The sequence below is a fragment of the Drosophila ananassae genome, chromosome 3R, assembly GCF_017639315.1.
Source record: "Drosophila ananassae strain 14024-0371.13 chromosome 3R, ASM1763931v2, whole genome shotgun sequence".
NCBI lineage: Eukaryota > Metazoa > Arthropoda > Insecta > Diptera > Drosophilidae > Drosophila > Drosophila ananassae.
The window spans coordinates 14,709,598-14,731,396 of NC_057930.1; the positions used below are offsets into that span (position 1 = coordinate 14,709,598).

General features: G+C 43.3%; 3 protein-coding genes across 8 annotated transcripts in view; 2 read left to right on the forward strand and 1 right to left on the reverse strand.

The window, feature by feature from the left end:
- Positions 1–14,800, reverse strand: part of LOC6498548 — a 32,151-nt gene extending 17,351 nt beyond the window's left edge. The window contains exons 1-7 of one of the 3 annotated variants that reach the window (XM_014906692.3): positions 14,705–14,800; positions 7,703–7,799; positions 4,460–4,824; positions 3,369–3,541; positions 2,263–2,328; positions 1,108–1,248; positions 838–967 (exon numbers count right to left, since the gene is read on the reverse strand). In XM_014906692.3, coding sequence (XP_014762178.1) covers positions 838–967; positions 1,108–1,248; positions 2,263–2,328; positions 3,369–3,541; positions 4,460–4,824; positions 7,703–7,766 — 939 coding nt within the window. In that variant the 5' untranslated portion in view covers positions 7,767–7,799; positions 14,705–14,800. Of the gene's footprint in view, positions 1–837; positions 968–1,107; positions 1,249–2,262; positions 2,329–3,368; positions 3,542–4,459; positions 4,825–7,702; positions 7,826–14,704 lie in introns of all 3 variants that reach the window. The other 2 variants (XM_032455295.2, XM_032455296.2) reach the window with 2 other exon arrangements.
- Positions 1–21,799, forward strand: part of LOC6496967 — a 107,162-nt gene that overhangs the window by 60,867 nt on the left and 24,496 nt on the right. For all 4 annotated transcript variants that reach the window (XM_032455292.2, XM_032455293.2, XM_014905972.3 and 1 more), the window contains exons 7-8: positions 10,927–11,154; positions 12,063–12,202. In XM_032455292.2, coding sequence (XP_032311183.1) covers positions 10,927–11,154; positions 12,063–12,202 — 368 coding nt within the window. The remainder of the gene's footprint in view (positions 1–10,926; positions 11,155–12,062; positions 12,203–21,799) is intronic.
- LOC6496966 (heat shock protein 23) lies at positions 16,376–17,648 on the forward strand. The gene has a single exon (XM_001963001.4). It carries the CDS (start codon positions 16,593–16,595, stop codon positions 17,241–17,243), a length of 651 nt encoding a protein of 216 aa, XP_001963037.1. The 5' UTR covers positions 16,376–16,592; the 3' UTR covers positions 17,244–17,648.

A 21,799-nucleotide genomic window follows, 5' to 3' on the forward strand; every position in this document is an offset into this window, starting at 1 on the left:
ATGGAATCCCGCTGGCATTCAAAGAATTTTTAAACCCAATCCATTTGCCTATTTTGGTGTGAATACAAATACTCAAATCCTTGTGGTATGCTGCCGTTACATCTGTATCCAATTTCGGGAAAAAACATTTAAATATTTCATATTGCGCCACCCTTTTCAAGCCAGATCTGTCAATAAACAATTCAGCAACTTTGCCATTTACCACAAAAGCGATGCAAATTTGCAAAACATCAAGCGCTATGTCGCTATGCATTTGACTGAAATAACCCATACCAGGAACAGGACCGGGACCAGGACTCATACCCCTACTCGAAATAGAACTCATACCCCTACTCCTCTCCTATCACTACTCCCAGAGAGTATATTCAATATTTTCGCATATTTCTGTTGGCTGGATGCGAATTTTGACAGCTGGCACAAAGGACATAGCGGACGGACGAGACGGGCATACCAATTTTCGGTGCAATTTTTATTATTTTCCAAATGTCATTTGCTCATAAATCACTCACAAGTACGGGTCCCACACATAGTAGTACATAGCAAGAGTGTTGACGATTTCATTTAACGCGCATTGAAATGGGCGCTACTTTTTCCCTCGTTTTTTGGGAGTTTGAACTGCCAACTATTCAAACTATTCCATTTTTCACTTCAGTATTGCTCAGTTTATTTTACGCTTTTTCGGTCTTTCACATTTTGGAATTTTTTTTTCGGGATGGTTTTTTTTTTGACCGGTGGTTTGAATGGCTTTTCGGGGAGCTATACAATTTGTTGGTCTCTGCAAAAATGGGTAGTGCACCGAAAAAGCCACAACCACCATATGGGGGAAACAGCACTTACCATTAGTTCTTTGTCGGAGATAATTGCGCCGAATGTTATCGACATTACGGGGCCCATAAGTGGGGAAACTAACATGGCTGCCACTATATTCGGAGCATTATTCTCCACCAGACCGAGGGCTGCCAAAGAACTGTAAAGGAGTCGAGTGGAGGGAAGAAATGTGTATAGAAGTAAAGGCATTCTGGCTCCTTTTAATGATTATTTTTAATGCCAAGCCAACGTCAGCTGTTGGCATATCAATTTTTATAAAGTCTTCCATGTAGTACTTACTCGGCGGTAACAATTAGCAGGAGATAGTCGAAGGACAGTGATCCTCCGGCCCGTACTCCGTCCACCACCTGTTTGACGGTTAATTTCGATTTAATTGATTCCACAAAATTGTTCCATTTCGAGGCATCCTCGGCTTCCTCGCTAGCGGCCCAGAAGGGAAAATAAAATGGTAATGAAAACGGCAGTTAAACAGAATGGCTGTTATTTGATATCAAGTGGCTAATGTGTTCAAGGATGTAATTGGTTTCATTGAAAAATTAAATCAAGTGTGTTTGTTCGAGGACTTGGTTAAGATTTCTGACTTATTTTCTCTTGATAAAGCCCATTTTATAAGCAGTCGTGTGATTAGAGTGTGTGGCTGCAATCACTCAAGCATAGAGAATCCCTCAATTGTCGCCCCAAAAATTAACCACAAGCTAACCTCAATTACGAGCTCATCAGGTATGCACACAGGTAGTCCTGTGACTGCGACAATTGCTTGCCAAGAAGTCATCGTGTGTGTATTTACTGTCGGTTGTTGGCTTTGCCATTTTGGATGAGAGCACGCCCATAAATTGTGCGCACCCAGAGGATGCATTTAACCCATGGCGGGGGTCCATAGTTCCAGCTCCTTTTCCTTGCCCCTTTCATATGCAAATTTCAGCTTTTCCCCCTCATTCCAAGTTGCTCATAAGTCTGCCCCCGGGCCTCGAGAGTAATAAACTTGGTCCCGGGCCAAGGCCCAAAGCTCAAAGCCATCTTCCTTTTGGCTAGACGAGCCGTAAACCGTAAACCGTGAAAGGGGGGAAAAAAATAGAAAGCCAAATAACGATCTCGGCCAAAAGCCAACGAGGCAAATGTCACGATTCCCACGGCCGGACGAAAGTGAGTGACTTTGAGTCCTTGAGTCCGTGAGTTAGAACCAACGAGTGCAAGTGAAAGTTAATGAAATGACTGACGCCTTTGACACGTACGAGAACACCTGAAATTAGTTTTCAACAAAGCGACAGCTGTGGGATCCTGACAAAAGACACTTCACTGCTAACGGGTCCTGTACAAAGCCAGCAAATACAATACGGGGGCGCAACACAATACGAGTGCCTCTGCTCCGGCTCCTGCACTTGTATCACGTGCCCCCCCCGTTTCATAGACGGGGGTTTCTACCTGTAGACTTACCTGTAGTCATCTCGCATGTTGGCCGCATCTGTGATGGCATCATAACTAACGCTGCACGGCAGAACACTAAAGGATACACAAAGGGAAATATTTATAACCTTAAAAGCTGTATCATCCATTAGTTTTTGTTTAACAAAGAACCTGAATCCTTTCTGAATATATATAAATAAAATAATATATTAATATGTATGTATATTTTGTATAAAATTGTATTATTTTTTTGCGTGCATTTTAAATTGAATATCTGTAATCGCATATCTATGGCAATGTCGATACCCAGGGCTTGACATTCGAACTGTTGATGCTTGTAAGGAATTAGTAGACAAAGATCCTCGGATGTCTCAAGTGCGACAGTAAACATGAATTATATATTACGTGGAGTGCCACTTCATCGACTCGGTGTGCATCATGGCAGCGCCTTCTCCTTAATTAAATTTCAGCGCATATTAATCAGCTTAAGTTCTACTTTATCTGCAGGCTACTCAGCAGGTCCTTGAGGTCAAGAAGGCACATCAGCTCTTTGCTGTACTGAGTGCGGTAGAGACTCCCGTCACACCTCCGCCTGCATTTTAATCCCTTTGCTTAATGCCATTAAATGATTATCACACCTACTTATTTTCCTTCTCACACTTCACTTAAAGCGCGCCTTTGTCCGTTCGTTTTTAATTTATCTTCTCTATTGTTGTTTAATTAAATTTCTAGAGATTAAAGGGCAATGTTCTCCATACTATTATGGCTTAAGGGCAGTACTCCTTAGAAATTGCATTAGCATTATCGAGCACTTGCATTTGGGAAATGGAATCCGCATTGGTCCGCATTCAGCTGTTGCCAAGGATAATCGACTCCAGCTTCCGCAGGAGGGATTTCCGCCTACAAGCAATCAAAATATGGCATTGGGAGTCCCTTTGGCCGGTCAGCCTTGGCACCGCCCATCTTTCTGCATTTTTATTGCATTTTTATTAAAAGCCAGAGACACCCACTGCCCGAGTTCGAGCAGCTGTTGCGGGCTCCTTGACTTGCCCGGCACGTTTGGCGTTTGGTGTTAGAACCGCTGCTCCCCAAAGTCCCTCTATCCTCCTATCCCCCGTTTCAATGTCTCAACTTACCTGACACTGGAATTCAATTTAGTGCCAATGCCCAGTTCCGTAAGACAGTGCAGGGTGGTCTCGCAGGCGGCTCCTGCCTGCAGCGGGAAAACGACGTGATGGAAATAACCTTTCTTGCTGGTCGTCCAAGTAACGTGCTCAATTTCAAGCTTGACAAGTAACTCCTCAAGTACCTGTGCGAACAAGAGAGGAGCAACAGCTTAGTGTGGCATTTTCAACGGGCTTATGGCTTTCAGCTTTTGCATTTAATTGGATCGCCAGGGAATCGCCTTGAAACGGAAGGATGGCTAACAGGTCGGGCGGGGGGAATGCGATTATAATCGCAGGACGACTGAAGGCTGACGGATTGGCGATTTGTCCTGACCTTGGCCGAAACGGTGCATCTAGCCATCAATCTTACCATTCCGGCAGCTAAGCCACCTCATTCATCAGTATAATCTTTGGCAGGATACAATTCGGGATACAACCTTTTACGAAACTCGCTCGAGTCACGTTCTGACCCGCTAAGTGCATCCCAACAAAAGGACCAAGCATCCTTTTGCCAGTTGACAATCGCTGTTGTACACAGAAACATAAATCTTTTAAATTTTTAGGAACTGCAAGAGTTCTATCAATGAATGCCATAATAAAAGAGGTTCTTCTAAGCTTGAATGATTTCTTTTAACTAAAAATAATCCTTAATAATTGACCTTTTCTGGCTAGCTCAAAAATATGTTCTGAGAATATTTGTGTATTTACATTTAAAACTCTCAACTAATCATTCAAGTTCAAAGCTTTCTTCAAAATTTCTACAAAATAGAATTTGATTATCAAATCATATTTAACTTAAGAGGTCCTTTAAGAGATGAGTAGTATTACTTGGAAACAAATAATCCTTAGATAAAGGTAAAAACCAAAGGATTCAAAGGGTTTCCCGCAAAATTTTCGTCTCTGTGTAGTCATTCGCACTGAAAGCTAGTATCGAACCCTTATCCTTGCTCAGAACGCACACGAAAATCAACTTTAAGTGCTTGGGGAAGCATAAAGTCCTGCCCACTTGACCAGGGTGGAACAGGCACTTGGTACAGGACATTGGACATTGGACAACTTACCTTTTCAAGCGGCACCACTAAATTACGGCTGTCTAGCGGACTGGCCAGCGTGGTGGTGTCAGGTGCTCCCAGGACCTGTCCCGGACCAAGCGCCGGTCCTTGTGCCCCATTGCGCTTAGGAGTGCCGCCCACACGACCAATGCCAGGACCTCCACCACCTCCCCGCCGATACTTGGCCACATTCTTGTCACGTAATTCAACTTCGAGTCGTAGTATTGCGTTGTTATTCTCCGGAAGATTGATGTTCAGATTATTGTTGCCACCTCCATTGCCACCTGGACCTGGACGTGGAGCGGTGGCAAGCTGGACCACAGGATGGCCATGATGTCCTGCCGACGCGTCCACTGGGGCATTATTTGAAGTGCCTGGTTTGGGGTTAATGAAAAGGTGATATGGTCGTCTACATAAACCTAAGCTGATTTGCCATTAAGCAGGATTCTGGCCACTCCATGAAAATAGAGATGGATATTAAAATGGGAATGGAAATGGTGAAGGATCTATGGTAGGTGATTAGTGTGTCTCTGAAGAGAGAAAATCTCTAAATGTCTGAATTAAATTTGCCACAAAATTTTAGTGCTTCTGTTTGGATAGGCCGGATAGGCTTTATCCCAGCACTGATTAGTTAATTCACGGCAATTGCACTATTTATATTGCAATTAGTGCAAATTGTTGTGATATTTCGGTATCCAGTTAAGCGTTTAGCAAATATTTGCTTTTTTGTGCTCCTCCAACCTGAAACCGTGGCTAAGCCCAATTTTGTTGCAAATTACGCTAATTAAATGCCCGGCTATCGGGATGGACTAACAAATGATTGTAGTTATGCAATTATACAGATAACTTGGGTCTTTTCGAGTGTGTTTGCACAGGAGTCGTCTGTATTTTTTCAGGACGCTTCCAAGCTCCACTCGCGCTAAATAAATAAATAAAGTGGCAGGCGAAAAATCAAATCAAAGTCTACAAAAACCACACAAAGGATCACAATTTATTATGCCAACAAGCGAGGGAGCAGACAGACATCGAAATGTAATATAAATCCCGCCACATTGACAAATGCCAAAATAAAGCTTAAATGCGCTTAGGCCAAAAGCCGTGATGCCAGGACTCGGGACTCCGCATCCAGCGCCCAGCACCCAGGACTCGGGAATCAGGACCCTTCTTGTGTATGTCTAAATTTGTTTCGCATAGTTTCTCTAGTGGCAGAAAAGTTCCCCAAAGTCAGCAAATTTTCCGACGTACCCCACCTGACCATTATTTCGTCCTTTTTGCCTATTTAATTCTGTCTCGGTTCCTGGTATTCAATGGCTCCGTTTCAGGTTGCCATGGAATTGAGAGATTCGTGATTTATGTCTGACACCTATGAGCCAGGCTGCTCAGCGATTCAAGCCAGAATGCATGTCAATTTTCTTCTGTTTTTTTTTCTCCCACCAGACTTTTCTTAAGTCTTTTTGTTTGCTTAAGTATTTGGCACATTTTAAGCTGTTGCCAAGGCCAACATTTCTTGCCTATTTTTCAGCATCAGACATTAAGATTGCCTTTGATTTTTCGCTGTTTCGAAGTCAAGATACCCTCAGTCTATCTCTTATTTGTTGACTGATATGTGATATACCTTTCTCCAGGGTATAGAGGTAATTTTTGGTTTATTTCGCAAGTCGAAGCAACTTTGTTCACGCCCCCGCCACTCCTTCAGAGCTCATCAGGGACTGCCCATCATCCTTCCAGGATGCTTCATTGTCATTATCAGACCGAGGCTGCCATAGTGACAAACTAAATTAATGATGATTTTCTTTGATGGCTTTTGCCATCGCCTTGTTTTGTATTTAAATAAATATTTGATTAATGCTTCTGCCTAAAAACGACTCCTGCAAGCCTGTTTTTGTGCCGACCAGCCGACCGACCATTTTTGTAAGATGCCATATTTACTCGCTGCCATTTATTTCATAAATTATATTGTTTTATGGGTTTTTATTATGTGCTTTTTATCACCACTGATTGTGATAAATGATTGTTACATGGACCTGGTGGTGGTGAAAGTTGAGTCCTAGCAATTAATACTGTTATGGCTATTATTTCTAAAACAATTTACAGTACTTGGTTTCGGTTAAGTTTCTATTATTATTTGGTTTGGGAAACAGGACATAAAGGATGGTAAAAGAAAATTGTTTTCGTGGGGAAAAGCTTTTACTTCCGGCGATGCAGTTGCCAAAATTCTTAATTAAATACTAATAAAAAGTAAATTAAACTTTTTCAAAGTATTCATCATCTGGTCACACTAATTTTTAGATCAGTTAAATCAAAAGATAAGATTTTAGACATTATTTCACTTTATCATCTTCTTATAATTTAGTTTTTGTTTGAATAGAAAAAAATACTTAAGAATAAATATAGTAAGTTGGGTTTTATTTTAGACTATTTAGTTTTAATTAATATAAAAAGAATATTAATCGGAAAAAACATCAATTCATTTCCTTAGAGCTTTCTTTATTTATTTCTGTTAATTTTTTATATATTTCAACCCAAAATGAATAAAAATTAATCCATAAATTAGAATCACTTAATTCACTTCATAAACTTAATAAAGAGTCGGCTAATAGCTTCAACTTTCCTTGTCTATATTTTGGCGGAACGTGTTCGTTATTGTCCTAGGTACTCACGGACTCCTTCGACAACCAATCTCGTCGTGGCTAATTAAATTTTAATATTAAATTTTTGGGGGGCTGCGAAATGTGCTACGTTCGCTCGGCATCCGCTTGTAAAATTATCTTTTGCCGAAAGTTTCTTCCGAATGACTTGATGGTCCTGGTCCTGGTCCTGGCCTGGCCGCAAAACCCGGTCGGATACCTGAGGCACTCTCGGAATGCGAAACAAAAAACCTACTCCCACGTGTGCTCTGTCCGACGGGATTCATGCAACATTCATGGCAAGCTCTTAGGCCCGAGGAAGCACTTTTACGATGTCATAAAATAATTAATAACGCCACTAAACAACGTAATTACGCGCCTAAGCCAAAGGCAGCATAGAGGTATACATTTATAGGTATGTGTGTACACCACCTCATGTGTGGTGAGGGAGTGGATGAGTGGGGCAGATTGTGTGGTGGTGTTGGTTTGCCGACGCCTAGATTAATGCTACAGTTTCATGTAAACAAAATTGCAAGTTTGTATTTAATTAGGCACAGGTGCTTATTCAATTTGGGCTTGGTGGATGGGTGGGATACCCCTTGTAGCCCTAGTCCCCCGTACTTACCGTAAATCAGCTCACGTTCAAAATTCGCCGTCGGCACAACGATTAGGAAGACAACACCGGGCATCCTGTCAACGCCTGTCCTGGCGGTCGGTTGAGCCTGCAAAACGATAAGGCCCCCTCCCCCTTGAAAAAAGTGGCCCGTTTAGCTAACAAATTGTAATGGCCCGGCCAAGACCGAGACTGGAGATGGAAACTGTGACTATGTCAGAGGCTGAGACATTAATTTAAATTCCGTTGGCCAAAAACTTGGCAAGCGAACTTGGCTGAGAACTTGCCAACGCCTATGTATATCTACTCAGAGTGCATTTTAAACTGGAGGAAACTGCGAAAAAGAGAGCGTTTTGTTTTGCATAAGCAGGCTGGAAGGATACACACTGCCAGGCACAACATCCCATTATCCCCCCGACTTTTATGTTCAGTCACTGCATTAGCATCTCTGCCTGGTTTCATTTTCGCCTCACAAACTCAACTTTCTCTCCAGAGTTGCGCCAACTTTCCGACAAGGTAGCCGTAAATGGCCACTGAAGGTTGAGCTTTCTATAAGTAGTTTCCGTTTTGTTTTCATTTTCCTAAAGCGTTGCGAACTTCTTAGGCATGCTGATGGACTTCAGATTAATGCAAAAATTTCTTAATTAAAGCGCATCCAATCCGACATCCATTTGCGTCCTTGTTAGTTTTTATTCTGTATCAATACAAGGTAGAAACTGAATGAGAGCCTGCGAGCCGACGAGAGCGCAACCATCCTTAAAGGATATTTGCACTCGAAATTAAAATACCATTAGCATCGAGTTGAGATAAAAACGATGCGAGTTCGATTAAACAACAAGGAGCGAGGAGCCTGGCTGCTGGAATGCCAAGGCAGGGTTAATACCCAGTGCTCCTGCCAGCAGGATCTGGTTGAGAGCCTGGGCTGGAGTGAAAGTGTAAGCGAATAAGGGCCTGAGATTTAATGGAGCTGCGATTTTCGCTCTCCGATGAAATCACAGTGCCACTCGAGGCACGTCGGCAAACTGCAAATGCACTTCCCTGCTTGAGCTGGCTCAAGGACATGCTGCCAAGGAAGCGTATCTCCTTTTTTATGCCACAACAATATATAAAATTCTACACTTACAAAATAAAGGCCTGCCAGAGTGTAATTTGACTTTCATAGTGCTATTTTGTTGTGAGATATTTACATAAAATAAACACGTGTTTCAAAAACACATGTATTTTTGTCTAAAAACATGCAAAAACATTCAGAGACATGTGTCTCTAAGCGTAAATGTGCTTTAATTTAACATCCAATAATATTATTATATTTTCCAGTCCACTTGCCAAAAAAACAATAAATGATTTTGTGGAATTTATTCTTAAATTTGTGAAATTATTTTCGGGCAAGCCGACCATAAAGGTTCTTCTCAAGTTGATCAATATTTGAATACGTCAGTTGACATTTCCCGGACACCCGTTCCACGGCACGAATACGTAACTTTTTTCACAAACATTTGCTTTTTTGTTTGCCACACTGTTACTTAAAAAACTTTCCTTTCCTTTTTTTTTTTGTTTTTTGTTTTATTTTTGTCACAGCAGGCCCCAAAACAAACTGCCTACTCTTCTTGTTACTGGCTTTTCGGTCTTCGTTCTTGGGTTCTCTCTGTCCACAGGGCCCAGAATCCTGTACCCAGGACACCCAGGATACCCGTTCACCCGTTCCCCACAAGCCTCTTAGGAACTTCCAAGCCAAACAACCGAAGCCACTTTGCAGCCCCGTATACTGTTGCACTTTTTTTCTTACCACTTGCCATCTTTCATTCTGCGGCATATTTATTAAAAAGTAAGAAACAAAATATATAAAAAAAAATGTATAAAGGGTGGGGACCAAGGAATGGGTTATGTTACGTGGTGGGTGGATCGTGGGGAAATTCTTTTATATTAACCGAAAATATTTATTCTTTTGCTTGGCGGCTTCGTTTTTGTGCGCACTTTTCTGATTAATTCCATAACTATATATTTACACAACTTGGGCAAAGTTTTCGTCGGAATGACGACGCGGCAGTGGCGGCCACTTATGGAGAGTGCCAAGCCGGAGATTCGGTTTGGGTTTCAAGCTTTGCTTTCCACTCCATGGCCGGGACCCTGGGCTATTGTTGAGTATTTCGCATTTGCCCCAAACAATGCCGCTAATTTATATAAGTTGCACGGCCCAAAACTCACTGATTAGGCCACGAATCTGGGCATTAGTTTGGCATTTGGCAAGAAATTATAACAGAACGGAATGGGTCTAGAATAAAAATGCCAATTGAAGTGCTTTTGCGACCAAGGTTGTGCCCACCGAAAGGGTAACAAAAATAAGTTCCAATAACTGCGCCATAGTGACCAGTGGCAAAGGACTTTTCCTGTCAGCTTTGATTTCATGGCTTGCCACATTCTCGGGGGAGTTTCCCCTTCATTTTTCCCGCACTATTGTAAAAGTTTAATGCCATCTTAATTAAAAGCGCTAATTGGTTATGTCTGTGCGGGCCCTATTTGCGGGCCATCTAATAATTGAGTTGCTGGAAAGGCTTTTAAACCTTAAAGCTTTTTGTTTTGTTGGCTGAAAAACAGAAGCCATTGTCGGTTGGCTGAAAAAGTTGGCTAAAACTTTTAGACAACACAGCAACTAACCGCCGTATTAGGACTTAGGTGGACCAACGAGGAGCAACAAAACCAAACGGCTTCGGCATAATGCATTATCATTTAAACAAGGATAAGCCTTATGGGGTATGGCCACAAGTTGAGTCCTGCAGCGGTGGGCTGCAGCCCGAAACAAGCCAGACGAAAATGTCCTTTATGGCCAATTTCGGCAGGACGAACAGCTGCTTGGCCCGAAGCTTAAAGTCAAACCCATAAGAAGGTAGAAAAAAGGTGAACCACCAAGATTAGATAACCACACTTTAAGCGCTCTCCAGAGCCAGAACTTCAGGCGACTTGGCCGAAAAGAGCATATTTTTATGCTCCAACTTGGTATCTAGCCGATGTGTTCCTAAAGCCCAGTGGTGCTATTTTTCGGGTAGAATATATTATCATTAATTTCAAATTATGAAAAAGTGTGCGGGTCGCGTTGGCTGACTAACAAAACAAAGGTAGGTGGGCCATAAAGGATAATGTGGTGCGAACAGGCATTTTTTTTGGGGCAGAGTCCCGAAAGGATTTTTTCTTATTATAGTAGCATTTTACTAAACATTTCAACTATTTTTCCATTTCAGTTGGGACGTGTGTTGCGGAACTTTAACATCACAAAAATCAGCGATCTTGAACTGATTTCCAACACCACCGATCGCCTGGACATCACCTTTCACTTCTTCGGCGTCAAAGGCGACTCCCAGAGGATCCGGGAAGCCATCACCCGGATGGTGGAGCGAGGCAGGATTGGAAACTTCACTCTGGTTGCCAATTTCCATCACTTTGACGAGAACCCACCGCTAAGCTTGCTGGTAAGTGTCCAGTGAAAGCATAATTTATCAGTTAAAAGCATTAATCCATCTCTTTTTGCACAAAACATTGCCAATTTGTCCGGGGAATGAATAGGAGACATGATGGTGTGGGAGGTATAAGGCTCCCACCTCCACATTTAGACATTTGTAAAGCTCGTTCTCCCAGCAACTGGGAGATATCTTTTGAAAACGCCTCTGCCGGGGCCAAGAATAAATATAAATTTTAAATTCATCGTCCTAGCGACTCCTTTTCATTTAGTGCTCTGCTCGGCTTGGCCCTGGCAGATCCATCAATTGGAGGCATTCCATCATTGATTTTCATCGAATGGTATTTTCATTAATTCGCATTCGAGACAGGATGGCCGGCTATTAAAAGCATAATAAATATACTGGCTTTAACGCATTATGTAGATGGAATTCGTTCCATTTCCGATCCATATTAAACAATAATTTATTAACTATTGAAGGCGCACGTGTTGAGGCGCAAAAAACAAAAACCGAGCCAATGAAAGTGCGGCCACTACACTCGCACTCGGACTATTGTTGTAATTGGCAAATGTGGCAAAGTGCCATGTTAATAAATATGCACATAAATATGTCAACAGTGTGGCACTTGACACTCGGCCCGGGATCGAAAAAATAATTATTTATTAATTGCGGCATGCTCGGCCGAACAATTGGCCTCATCAGGCAGGCGACTTGCAATTACGTGGCATTAACAGGACGAACAAGCCGCTGCGACCTCAGGGGTTTCCCCGTTTGACGGTTAAACTTCCTGAGTACTGAATACTACTCAGTATCCCCTTAGTGCTCCATCTCAAAACCGAATCACGAATCATGCACACCCGAAACCAAAACCCACAGCTGTCCAATGTCTAATTAGCGTAACGTTATGTTTCCTTTCGCAGGACCTGAGTGTCAATCAACCGCAAGCGGGTGTACGCGAGGCCAGCGAGTTCATCATATCCTGCACCGCCCAAGGATCATCCCGGATGCAGTTCCAGTGGTTTAAGGACGGCGCAGTGGTGAACGCCAGCAAGGCAACGAGGTGAGTGAACTATCTTTGTGGCAGGCAGAGTACCAGCTGCTTATCTGGCGGCCCCAGCCTAACTAAAAAACTAAAACACATTCCATAAAACCCATTGAGAGAGCATCCCTCCCCCGTCAGATCCTTTGAGTTTTAATAAAATAGTATAAAACTTGGGGAAATTGGGAAAAATCTCTGGCTCCAGCCAATACTCCGCGCCACACTCGGGACACAAGCACAAGTGTTCAATTTGACTTTATGACTTTTACACATCAATAAACATGACATAAAAATGCCTGGCAGAATAAAAATGAAACGGCCAAAAAGGATAAATAAGTCAGGCCAAAGATAAAGATTTGTCAGTGGTAGACGACCGACCCAGTCGCAGTAACAGTCGCAGTCGCAGTCTCAGCTCCTGGTGAAGGAGAAGGGACGTCTCAGTTCTGGACGATGCCAGGCCAAAAGCCTAACCGCAGTAAGCCTAGCCGGAATGATTGATCATAAATCCAACAGTGTGAGGCAGCCGGAACACATGTGTGGCCAACATATACGAATGGCATGGCATTCACCCCTCGGATTCACCCTCGGAGGGCATGGGCATGGGCATGTGCATGTGCGTGGCTGTAGCTGTAGCTGTAGCTGTGGGTATGAGTGTTGGGTGTATTACATAAAAAGCATATGGCCGTAACTAACGAGGGGCTGTTACTTGGACGACTTGGCAGGGGTTATGAGGAGCTTAGCCCCTCCACCACCTCGACTATGTCGCCTTGACAATTCGCCGCAAAGCTCAAACTTTAAATGGGAGGCATAGGGCGGCTGGGGTGGCATGGAGGCCCTCCAAGTGTCGGGGAATGTGCCAAAGGGCCGCTCCAAGGACGATAGAATTTGCAATTCATTAACAAAAATTTAAGCCTTGGCAGGAATGCATTATATGTCCTTTGACTCAGTTTTATGCGAGAGTCCATTTTGTGAGAAATTCTAAAAGGGAAAGGATTCCAAAGAGGACTTTAAGAATTTCATTTAAAGAGAAATACTGTAGGAGTTTCTTTTCCATTTCTTAACAATTGGAAAACTATATTTATTTTATTAATAATTTCCTAATCGATTAGTTTACCAAACTATCCGCACCAATTAGAAGCCAAAAACCCAACAAAAATTGTCCAATTGATTACTTTTCAGTTGGATTAATAAACAGATTTTTGAATATACTATACGTATTCATGTAATCGGGTTACATATCGCATGTTATTTGATCAGAAACGTGGAATTCTATTTTTATTTTATGTCCGAATCAAAGTTTGCTCATCCGTATACTACATACCTTTCGAATAAATAAATGAAAGTGCACCACCCCCATTCTAGTGGGAAATCGATGGCCAAATCTATTCTGGGCGTATTTGTTATCCTGTGAAGCCAACTATGAGCTGCCCAAATGGTCTTCCTAAAAACAATTCACCAGTCCAGTTTCTCGGACCCTTTCATGGCCAGTTCGTTTTGGCCCGAACTTATGATTACTTTTATGCATATTTGTATGTATTCAATATCAACATACATATGTGGGGGACGACTGTTTGCAGAAGTAGCAGCAGCAGTTGCCCCACACGTGGCATGCCCCACTTAGACGCACTGATGCGTAAAAAATGACTGCTGTACAAAAGCCGCAAACACATGTTTCCCCAGGCATCCGGGGCAACCGGGCTAGTAGATGGAAGTATTAGTAAATATTTTAACTAAAGTGAAGTGAGTGAAGTCATTCATTTGGACATTTACCAACTTTGCATTATACAAACGACTACACATTAAATCCGTCCGATGACTTTACTTTTGCGTACTAAAATAACCGGAAGTAAGTGAATTTTTAATGCTTGATTTCACCGTAGGGAGCAGTAATTTATTATCGGAACAGGGCCAGTACTGAGATGACTATTTCTGAGCACCAGTTTCCTTTAAGGTTTTTAGGGGGAATCTTTCTTAGAGAAACCGTCACTTCCTGTATAATTTCCTTCAAAGGCGTTCGCCTGTTAATCCGTTCGATTGCCAGCCGCCCAATATTGACCCAGTTAGCAGATGGTTATCGGGCCCAGGCCATAACCCACTTAATGAATGCAATTATTTTCCAATCACGGCGCTAACGCATCCCCAAGCTGGCTTCCAAAGATCCTGCCACATCCTGGGCCGGAACCTGAGCCAACAGGACTTCGGGGCTCCCAGGTCGGACTCTGTGATTAACATGCCTTGGCGTTCCCAGCATTCCCAGTCGCGTTGTCAGCCAAGGACACATGTGTGTAAAATAATCTATGTCTGCCACCGGGGTTCGGTCATTAATTGCGCTCCTAATCCTCTGTCCTTTGGCAATGTGGGCCAAAGGATAAGGAATGGGGAGGACAAGGTCGTCCCGGTACCGGATGTGCACCGCTGATTAAGTGCTACACCGGTACTAATGCTATTATTATTAGTGCTGGGTCACCAATTCCTTCCATTCACTCTCTATTACAGAATCTTCTCCTGCGGTTTGGGTCTCACTTTCTTGATTCACTGCGGGTCCTTAAATAGATTTTCTCACTGTTTTTGGTTGGGTTTTAATGGGTAGTACCGTACCGATATGAAGTCTAAAACAAACTGAACCCAGCCTCGTCTTTAAAGAGCACTTTTACTCGAATGTGAAAAACATCATATAACAAATAGTTGTTAATTCCGTCAGCAAGAGGATGTGAATTTGAAACAACAACTGGCTGACGTCTTGGGCTTGAATGTGTTATGTAAAAGGTTGCAACGAAATCAAACCAATTGACCTTTTAAAAGGGGAACTGAAACTCGTAGCCAATATTAGCTCAACCTTAAGCACTTGCGTAATCTATATTTGTCTCAGCGCTATGAAGAGGAAGGGCCTGACTGCCTGTCAATGCAATTTAAACTCCTCTGCCCTCTGCCTTCATCCGATTCGGGCCAAGAACAAGACTTTGGCGTAAGCCATAGCCAAAGCCATAGCCAAACGAAACTGTTGCAGCAGTCACTTTTGGCCGGGTTCTGAAAATTTGTCAAACTTGCTTAAAAGCAAGAGAAAAAATTCAATTTCAGCAGCCATCTAACCATGCAGCCAAGAAGCCATGAAGCCATGTAGCCGAGCAGCCAAATTGCCTGACCCCAGCACGAGACATAAGTAAAATATATTTCGTATATATTTTACAAATTGGCTCAAACCCGGGGCAACAGTAATACAAAATAGCAGAGGCAACAGCTACAACAGCTACAGCAACAAAGAGCCAACAAATTTCTTGTTGTCGTTGTCTAGGAGGAGTCCAATACTTCTATCGGATCTGAAGGGGGGCAGGACTCCCGAAAAAGGATTACACAAGAAATTTAATCCTCAAAATGTTAGATACTTTCGTCACAAACTATAAACTGAATGTGTTTACTGTCGTAATATTTCTTCCCAAAGGGTTACTGCATTTTAGGTAGAACCTTCATGCAATCACACTTTAAAGAAAAATCTGCAATCTTTCCGAGATAGTTTTTCCTCCAGTGCCTTAGTTCACCAATGTGGGGGTCACGATTTTCATTAGTTTCATTTGCCACAATGCATCTGCCCTTTCTCAACTCTGGGCTCCTTCTGATGCCCTTCTGCTGTGGACTGACAACAATGCCACAATTAGTGGCACCAACGCCATTCCGTGACCATTTGGTGGGTTTCAAAATTTTGGCATTATCTCATAACTGGCTCGACTTGGTGTGCAGTGTTTTTTGTTGTTCCTTCTCAGCCCTTTCGCAGTCGTCTTTTGGCCAATTCCGGCTGCTTGGCGCCATTTGTGCAATAAACGGAGTTCGGAGAACGGAAGAGACTTCAGCTCCTACTGATTGGATGGTTGCTGGGACGGGTATTGATCAAACGGTTTGGGTTGTCGGACAAGGCTGAGTCCCACTTTAGCGACTATGCGTGTCGGTTTAATGGAAAGGGATACAGTAAGGACTCCATAGGAAGGACTAATAAGATATAAAAGTAGAATTATTATTTAAATATTATTCTTAAGGTTGAAGCTTGTAATAGAAATAATATCTATGACGAGTGTGGGGATTAACTAGAGCGTATTTTTATTAAACTTATAGAGTTACTTCCGAGAGCTACTTACCTAGTACCACCTGTTTAGTTACACCTGTGTTTATGCACGGCATTGAAGGCATTGCAAAAATAGTTCAGTTACAGTGGCAGCGGTGCCAGGTACAGTTGTGCAGCTCCGACTATTGCCGATTGCGGATTACCATACCATTAACCCCCAGTTAGCCCTCAGTTAGCTAGTAAGAGTCGAACCGGGCGGAGGGCAACTGTTTTTTTGGCCACCTTAGCCAAAAATCAACACGCTTGCTCCGGGTCCAACGAATCGGATCGGATCGGACCTAGTCTGGATCGGAAACCATGCCCATCCACTGGGACTGGGACTGGGAGCACGAGCACGAGCATGTGGGGGCCCACTACCACTGGCCGCCGCGGCGCCACTGGTCAACCGGGGAACCCAAGTGCCGGCAGCGTCGCTACTACCTATCCCACGAGCTGGACGTGTGCGCCCGAGACTTCCATCTGCGGATGGACGACAGTGCCTGGTGCCACGGGTCCTGCCTGGTAGGACGGGTGGTGATTGAGACTGGGACCGAACCGGACTCCCTGGGACGGGGCACCTTCAAGGTGGTCCTGGACGTCCACCACTTCCAGATCGGCGAGCTGACGGTGAAGGCCAAGAACAGCGACACCGTGTGCGTGGAGGGCAAGCAGGCGGACGACCGGGCGGAGAAGGGTCAGCTGTGCATCACCCGGGAGTTCACCCGATCCTACAAGCTTCCGCGGCACTACGACGCCACCCAGGCGAGGGCCACCTTCTCCGCGGACGGGATACTGATGATAACGGTGCCAGCACCACCGAAGCTGGACGATGTGGAGCGCGTGGTGGAGATCGAGCCCACCGGCAACTATTTTGGCAGCGTGGCCGATCCCAGTGCGGCCAAGGCCATCGAGCAGGCGGAGCTGGAAGGTGGCGGGGAGGATCCTGCTGGCACGGCGATGGAAAAATGAAGCCGGCGACGTCTGGCGGTTGCGCGTTGTTGGCGCCGCTGCTGCAGCTGGGGGCGTGATCTCCTGCTTCCCAAACGGAAGCCCAAATGCGTTTAGGCCGCCAGAGGCAGTCGATCGGCTGGAGAGGAGCTCTTAGGATTTTTGGGAGCGGAGAAGGCGACGAAATCTCTGGGTGACGGCGATGACACACTCTATCCAGCCACCAGGCACATGCACGTTGGAGTTAACCTACATACTTCCACAGAATCAAAAATAAAAGTTACTCGGATTGTCCTTTTGTTCCAGGATAGCTAGCACGTAGTAAATCGTTCGAAACGTGAGCAAATATGGCGCTGTCGACATGGTTGCAAGTTTAACTAAAATATCTACAATATGAAATACAATAAAGTTAAAGAGTTCACATCAGCTTCTCTTCTCTTTGTTTAGCGCAAATAAAGGACTTTATCTGAAATACTTAATCTTTGCAATATCCTCGCTTGAAAAGTATAATCACGATTGCCCCAAACAGACATCAATCGATTGAATCATTATTTCAAACACAATCTAGAATAGGAGTCCCAGGCTAATCGCCAAAGCAATTCAAAATCAAGGATAAATCAGCCTTGTGGGAATAAACCGGGCTCGGCTACAAATCCCGTGCGAATTGGATTTCTAACCGCTTTTAACTTTCCTGTCACGCATCTTTTGATTAGCGTCAAATTTGAATAAAATTCACTAACACCTTGTGTATTTCCTCCCTCCACATCTGACTGACTAAAGGTCCTCATTCTTTTTACCCATCCTTGGGCACATGGCCCATAAAATGACAAAGAGGGAACCCAGCTCGTCAGCAAAATAAAGGCAAAAGATACAGATACAGAAACAGAAACAGAAGATACAGATACAGACATATGTATGTAGTTTGTTTATCGACCTTAAGAAGGAAATAAGGAGCAAAAAAATGGTAGGACAGCAAAAAGCCAAAGGGGAAATAACAATATGTGGGCGTACCTTTCCGGAAGAGAGGCAACAGATATATTTGGGACCTTATTTTTGCATGTTGGAAGTAAAGTAAAAATATACACAGAACTATAATTAAAAATACTTGACCCTCAACAGGAATAAAGGTGCAGCAAGGCACAGGTCACAGGGAACTTTCTGGGGCACCCTTAAGATGCAACAGATTTTTCGTAAAAAAGCGTAGACTTAAAATCCGGAGCTTCTGGCCATTGACGTAACAATCAGGCCCAATCAGTCCTTAGGACCTTCGACGGAATTGTGGGATTGTGGACGAGTCGGGTTCCCGGGATTTGATTTGGTCCCGTTCGTCCCTTGCAATTTAGCCGTTGAGACACGTTTTCTTGTTACGATTGTAATGAAATTTGTTACATCTTGAAGTGAATTGTTGCAGGCCGCAGCAGGAGGACAACATCGACAACGACGAGGACGACGAGGTCGCGTACTCTGTCATCGTTTTGTTTTTATGCGTAGTTGCGTTTAATAAAGTTTTTATACGGCCCGGGCCCTTCAATGCGAGAGGACGGACTCCCTTATTTCTAATCAAGTTACGGCTCCGAGAATAAGGCCTGCAGCTTTAAGATATTGTCCTGGCCAATGTCGCCTGGCCCTGGGATATTCATATTTACGAGTGTGGAGGCCGTGAGGACGGCGATAAAATATTCAGCAGAAAAGTAACTTCACAATTTCAATTTCCTATGCTTTTGGGTGTCGCGGATACCAAAACCAAAATAATACAACGATAATAAACACCTACACACCAATTTTATGAACTCATAAAACACTCCGATGGAAACGTATTTTATATATATATGTGTATATGTATGGATACAGATATATATCGTTTTGCTTTTCGAAGAACTGGCCCACAGGCACACCCATAAAAAACCCATATGCACCTCTTCCGTTCGAAAAACCCTAGGAAAACATTCAGCATCGAGCTGCGGGCCATTTTCATTGTTGTTTTATGTTTCGACTGCCACAGATATACGTACGTATATACCAGAACAGAAATCGTTATGCGGCTCACAACTAATTTTTTATGGCGTTTTGCCCCATTGTGGCGGCGATTGAATGTTTTTCAGCAAACTTTTCAATAGCTTCAATGAATTCCAATGGAGCTCGACCCCGGGGGTCGTCAACTTATGAGCGGCAAATTGTGCGAAGGCCGCGACACCTAATTACGCAAATTGATGTGACATCAGACGCTTTCTAAGCGGAAAAGTTGAGGGCTCTAGGGTCTAATGGCGTTTTACTCACACACCCACTCTCTATTGATTCTCGATTCCAGTAATAGTGATGCCAACGACCTATTCCAAGGCAAATTAACCAAAAAAAGGCAATTAGAAGTATGTTGTGCAAGGTTTCCTAATTTAAGTGTTTGATTTGAAAGGGCATTCTACTCCAATAAAAATCATCTTAGCTGTTGTACATACGTATACGTAATATTTATGACTTTAAAATACGTTTTACCATTAATTTTGTTATTCAAAAGGGTTATCCTTTTATTGTTGATTATTTTATTGTTAATATAAATGATAGTAGTCATAAATTATAATATTATTGTTAACAATTTACATTTTAGTCCCTGAAATTACAAAAATTTTACAATTATTTTATAATCCATTGCCATTAAAAAGGCTCCACTGCCATCTCTTGCTACCAAAATCATGAGATGGGAGTTGTTATGAGTTGTTTTTGACCAGCAACCAAAGTACACCATCTCAAATGGAGTGCAGATTTGGATTCTCCATCAGATTGCCCTCTACCCTCTCTGCCCCTTGCATCCTTCAAAATTGTTAAGCTGCAGTCCTGTATTTACAGGATGTGAGTGCAGAACACGGCTATGCTGAATACACCCACGTATGCCTACACAAAGGCATTTTGCGGGCCATTTGAAGTGCGTGCAGTTCCTGGAATACTGGGGTCTAAAGGGTCCTAGGATCCAGGGAAACAAGGATTGCAGTGGGTATTTGCGGCGCGGCAAATGCATTTTGCAACCGCATCGAGAATCGCATCGCAACGGAACATTCAGTGTCAGGAGCAGCAGTCGCTGTAAATGGAGATGGTTACGTGAGGGAAATCGCATTTGGAAAGTGCATCATTAACAAGAAAACAACAAGGACCTAGAGGGTCAGAGAAATACAAATACTCTAACAGTTATTTGATAGCCTCTGATTCAGTTTTACGCAGCAAGAAAGGATGCAGCCATTTTTTAAATGTTCTATTGCCAACTTATGTTGGCTTTTGAGCGGGAAAAAGGATTTTATCTTCTATAATAATATAACTTTTTTGGTAAATAATTTTCTTCAGATGATTAAAACTTGGTAAAACCATTTAAGCCTTTAAATCTTAAACTTTATCAAGAATGAACCTGTAATAGTCTTACTTAGGCCAATTTAAGTACACCCCTTAAAAGCACTCACTCTACTGAAAGTGTATGAAAAAAGAGCACATACCATGAAGCACATCGAATGGGATTTGAACATCAAGCAACGATCCAAAACGAATAATGTTCATTTGTTTCGAAGCGGTATTAGATAGCTACCAATAAACATCCCCCGGCTCCTTTGACCGTCACGACCGCATCGCTGAGACTCAATAGTTTGGGGGTCGCGTTTCTGCATCGCCTAATCTTTGACCCGTTCCTGGCCCCCAGCCATGTGACCGGGCCTGGGGCTGGTGCGCCCAGGTCTGGAAGCATTGCAGTGGCATTAGTGGAGTAACTGCGGCTTAGCCAGCTTCCTGGAGGCCATTGCCATTGTGCCATGGTTGATGTCAATCCTGCCTCCGCTCATTTGCTGTAAACGAGCGCATCGTCGCTTTTCTGTTTTGCGGTTGTTGTTTGCAAATCGGCGACGAAGTAGTTAGTCCCGGGCTTTTGATATTGCCAGAAGTGCACCGAAAGAAATCAAATAAAATTGTAGTTGTTTTTTTGGGGGAATAGAGTACTAATTCACAACAGTTTCACATTTTGTATGCCTTAAATCTTAGTCAAATTTAAACCTTATTTAAACACAAATATCTAAAAAGTATGAGGCCTATAAAAACTTTTTTTCCGTGTTCTCGTACTGCATTTAACCGTTACGCACTTCCTGCAGGGAATGTTATTACTTCCGTTGCCTTTTAATTGATTTTGAAGGTGCGTATTCGACGGAGAACAGGGAGATGAACCAATATAGGGACATCAAGGTGGGCAGGTGGGTGAGTCCTTCTTCCGCCATGGGCCATTAGTAAATTGTAGGTTAAGTGCTTTGCATGCGAAAGCCCAGCAAAAGGCCCAAAACCCCGAGCCATTCAAAACGCATTTTTAGACGTTACACCTGTAAATAGCTTGAGAGTGTATGGACTGTGAGTGGTACGGAGAACAGGAAGAAATAGGCGGTGGCACTGAATCCTGCGGTTGAGGTACATCTCACCGCACTTTTGCTGTGCGGTGCGGTTTTTGGGCACTTTTTAGAGGACCCTAAGCTCCTCGTGGTTGCTTTTGTTGTTGTGGCAGTGACGTCAGCGTTATCCATGCGTAAAAGTTATTAGTATAATGCACTCACCTGCCGCGA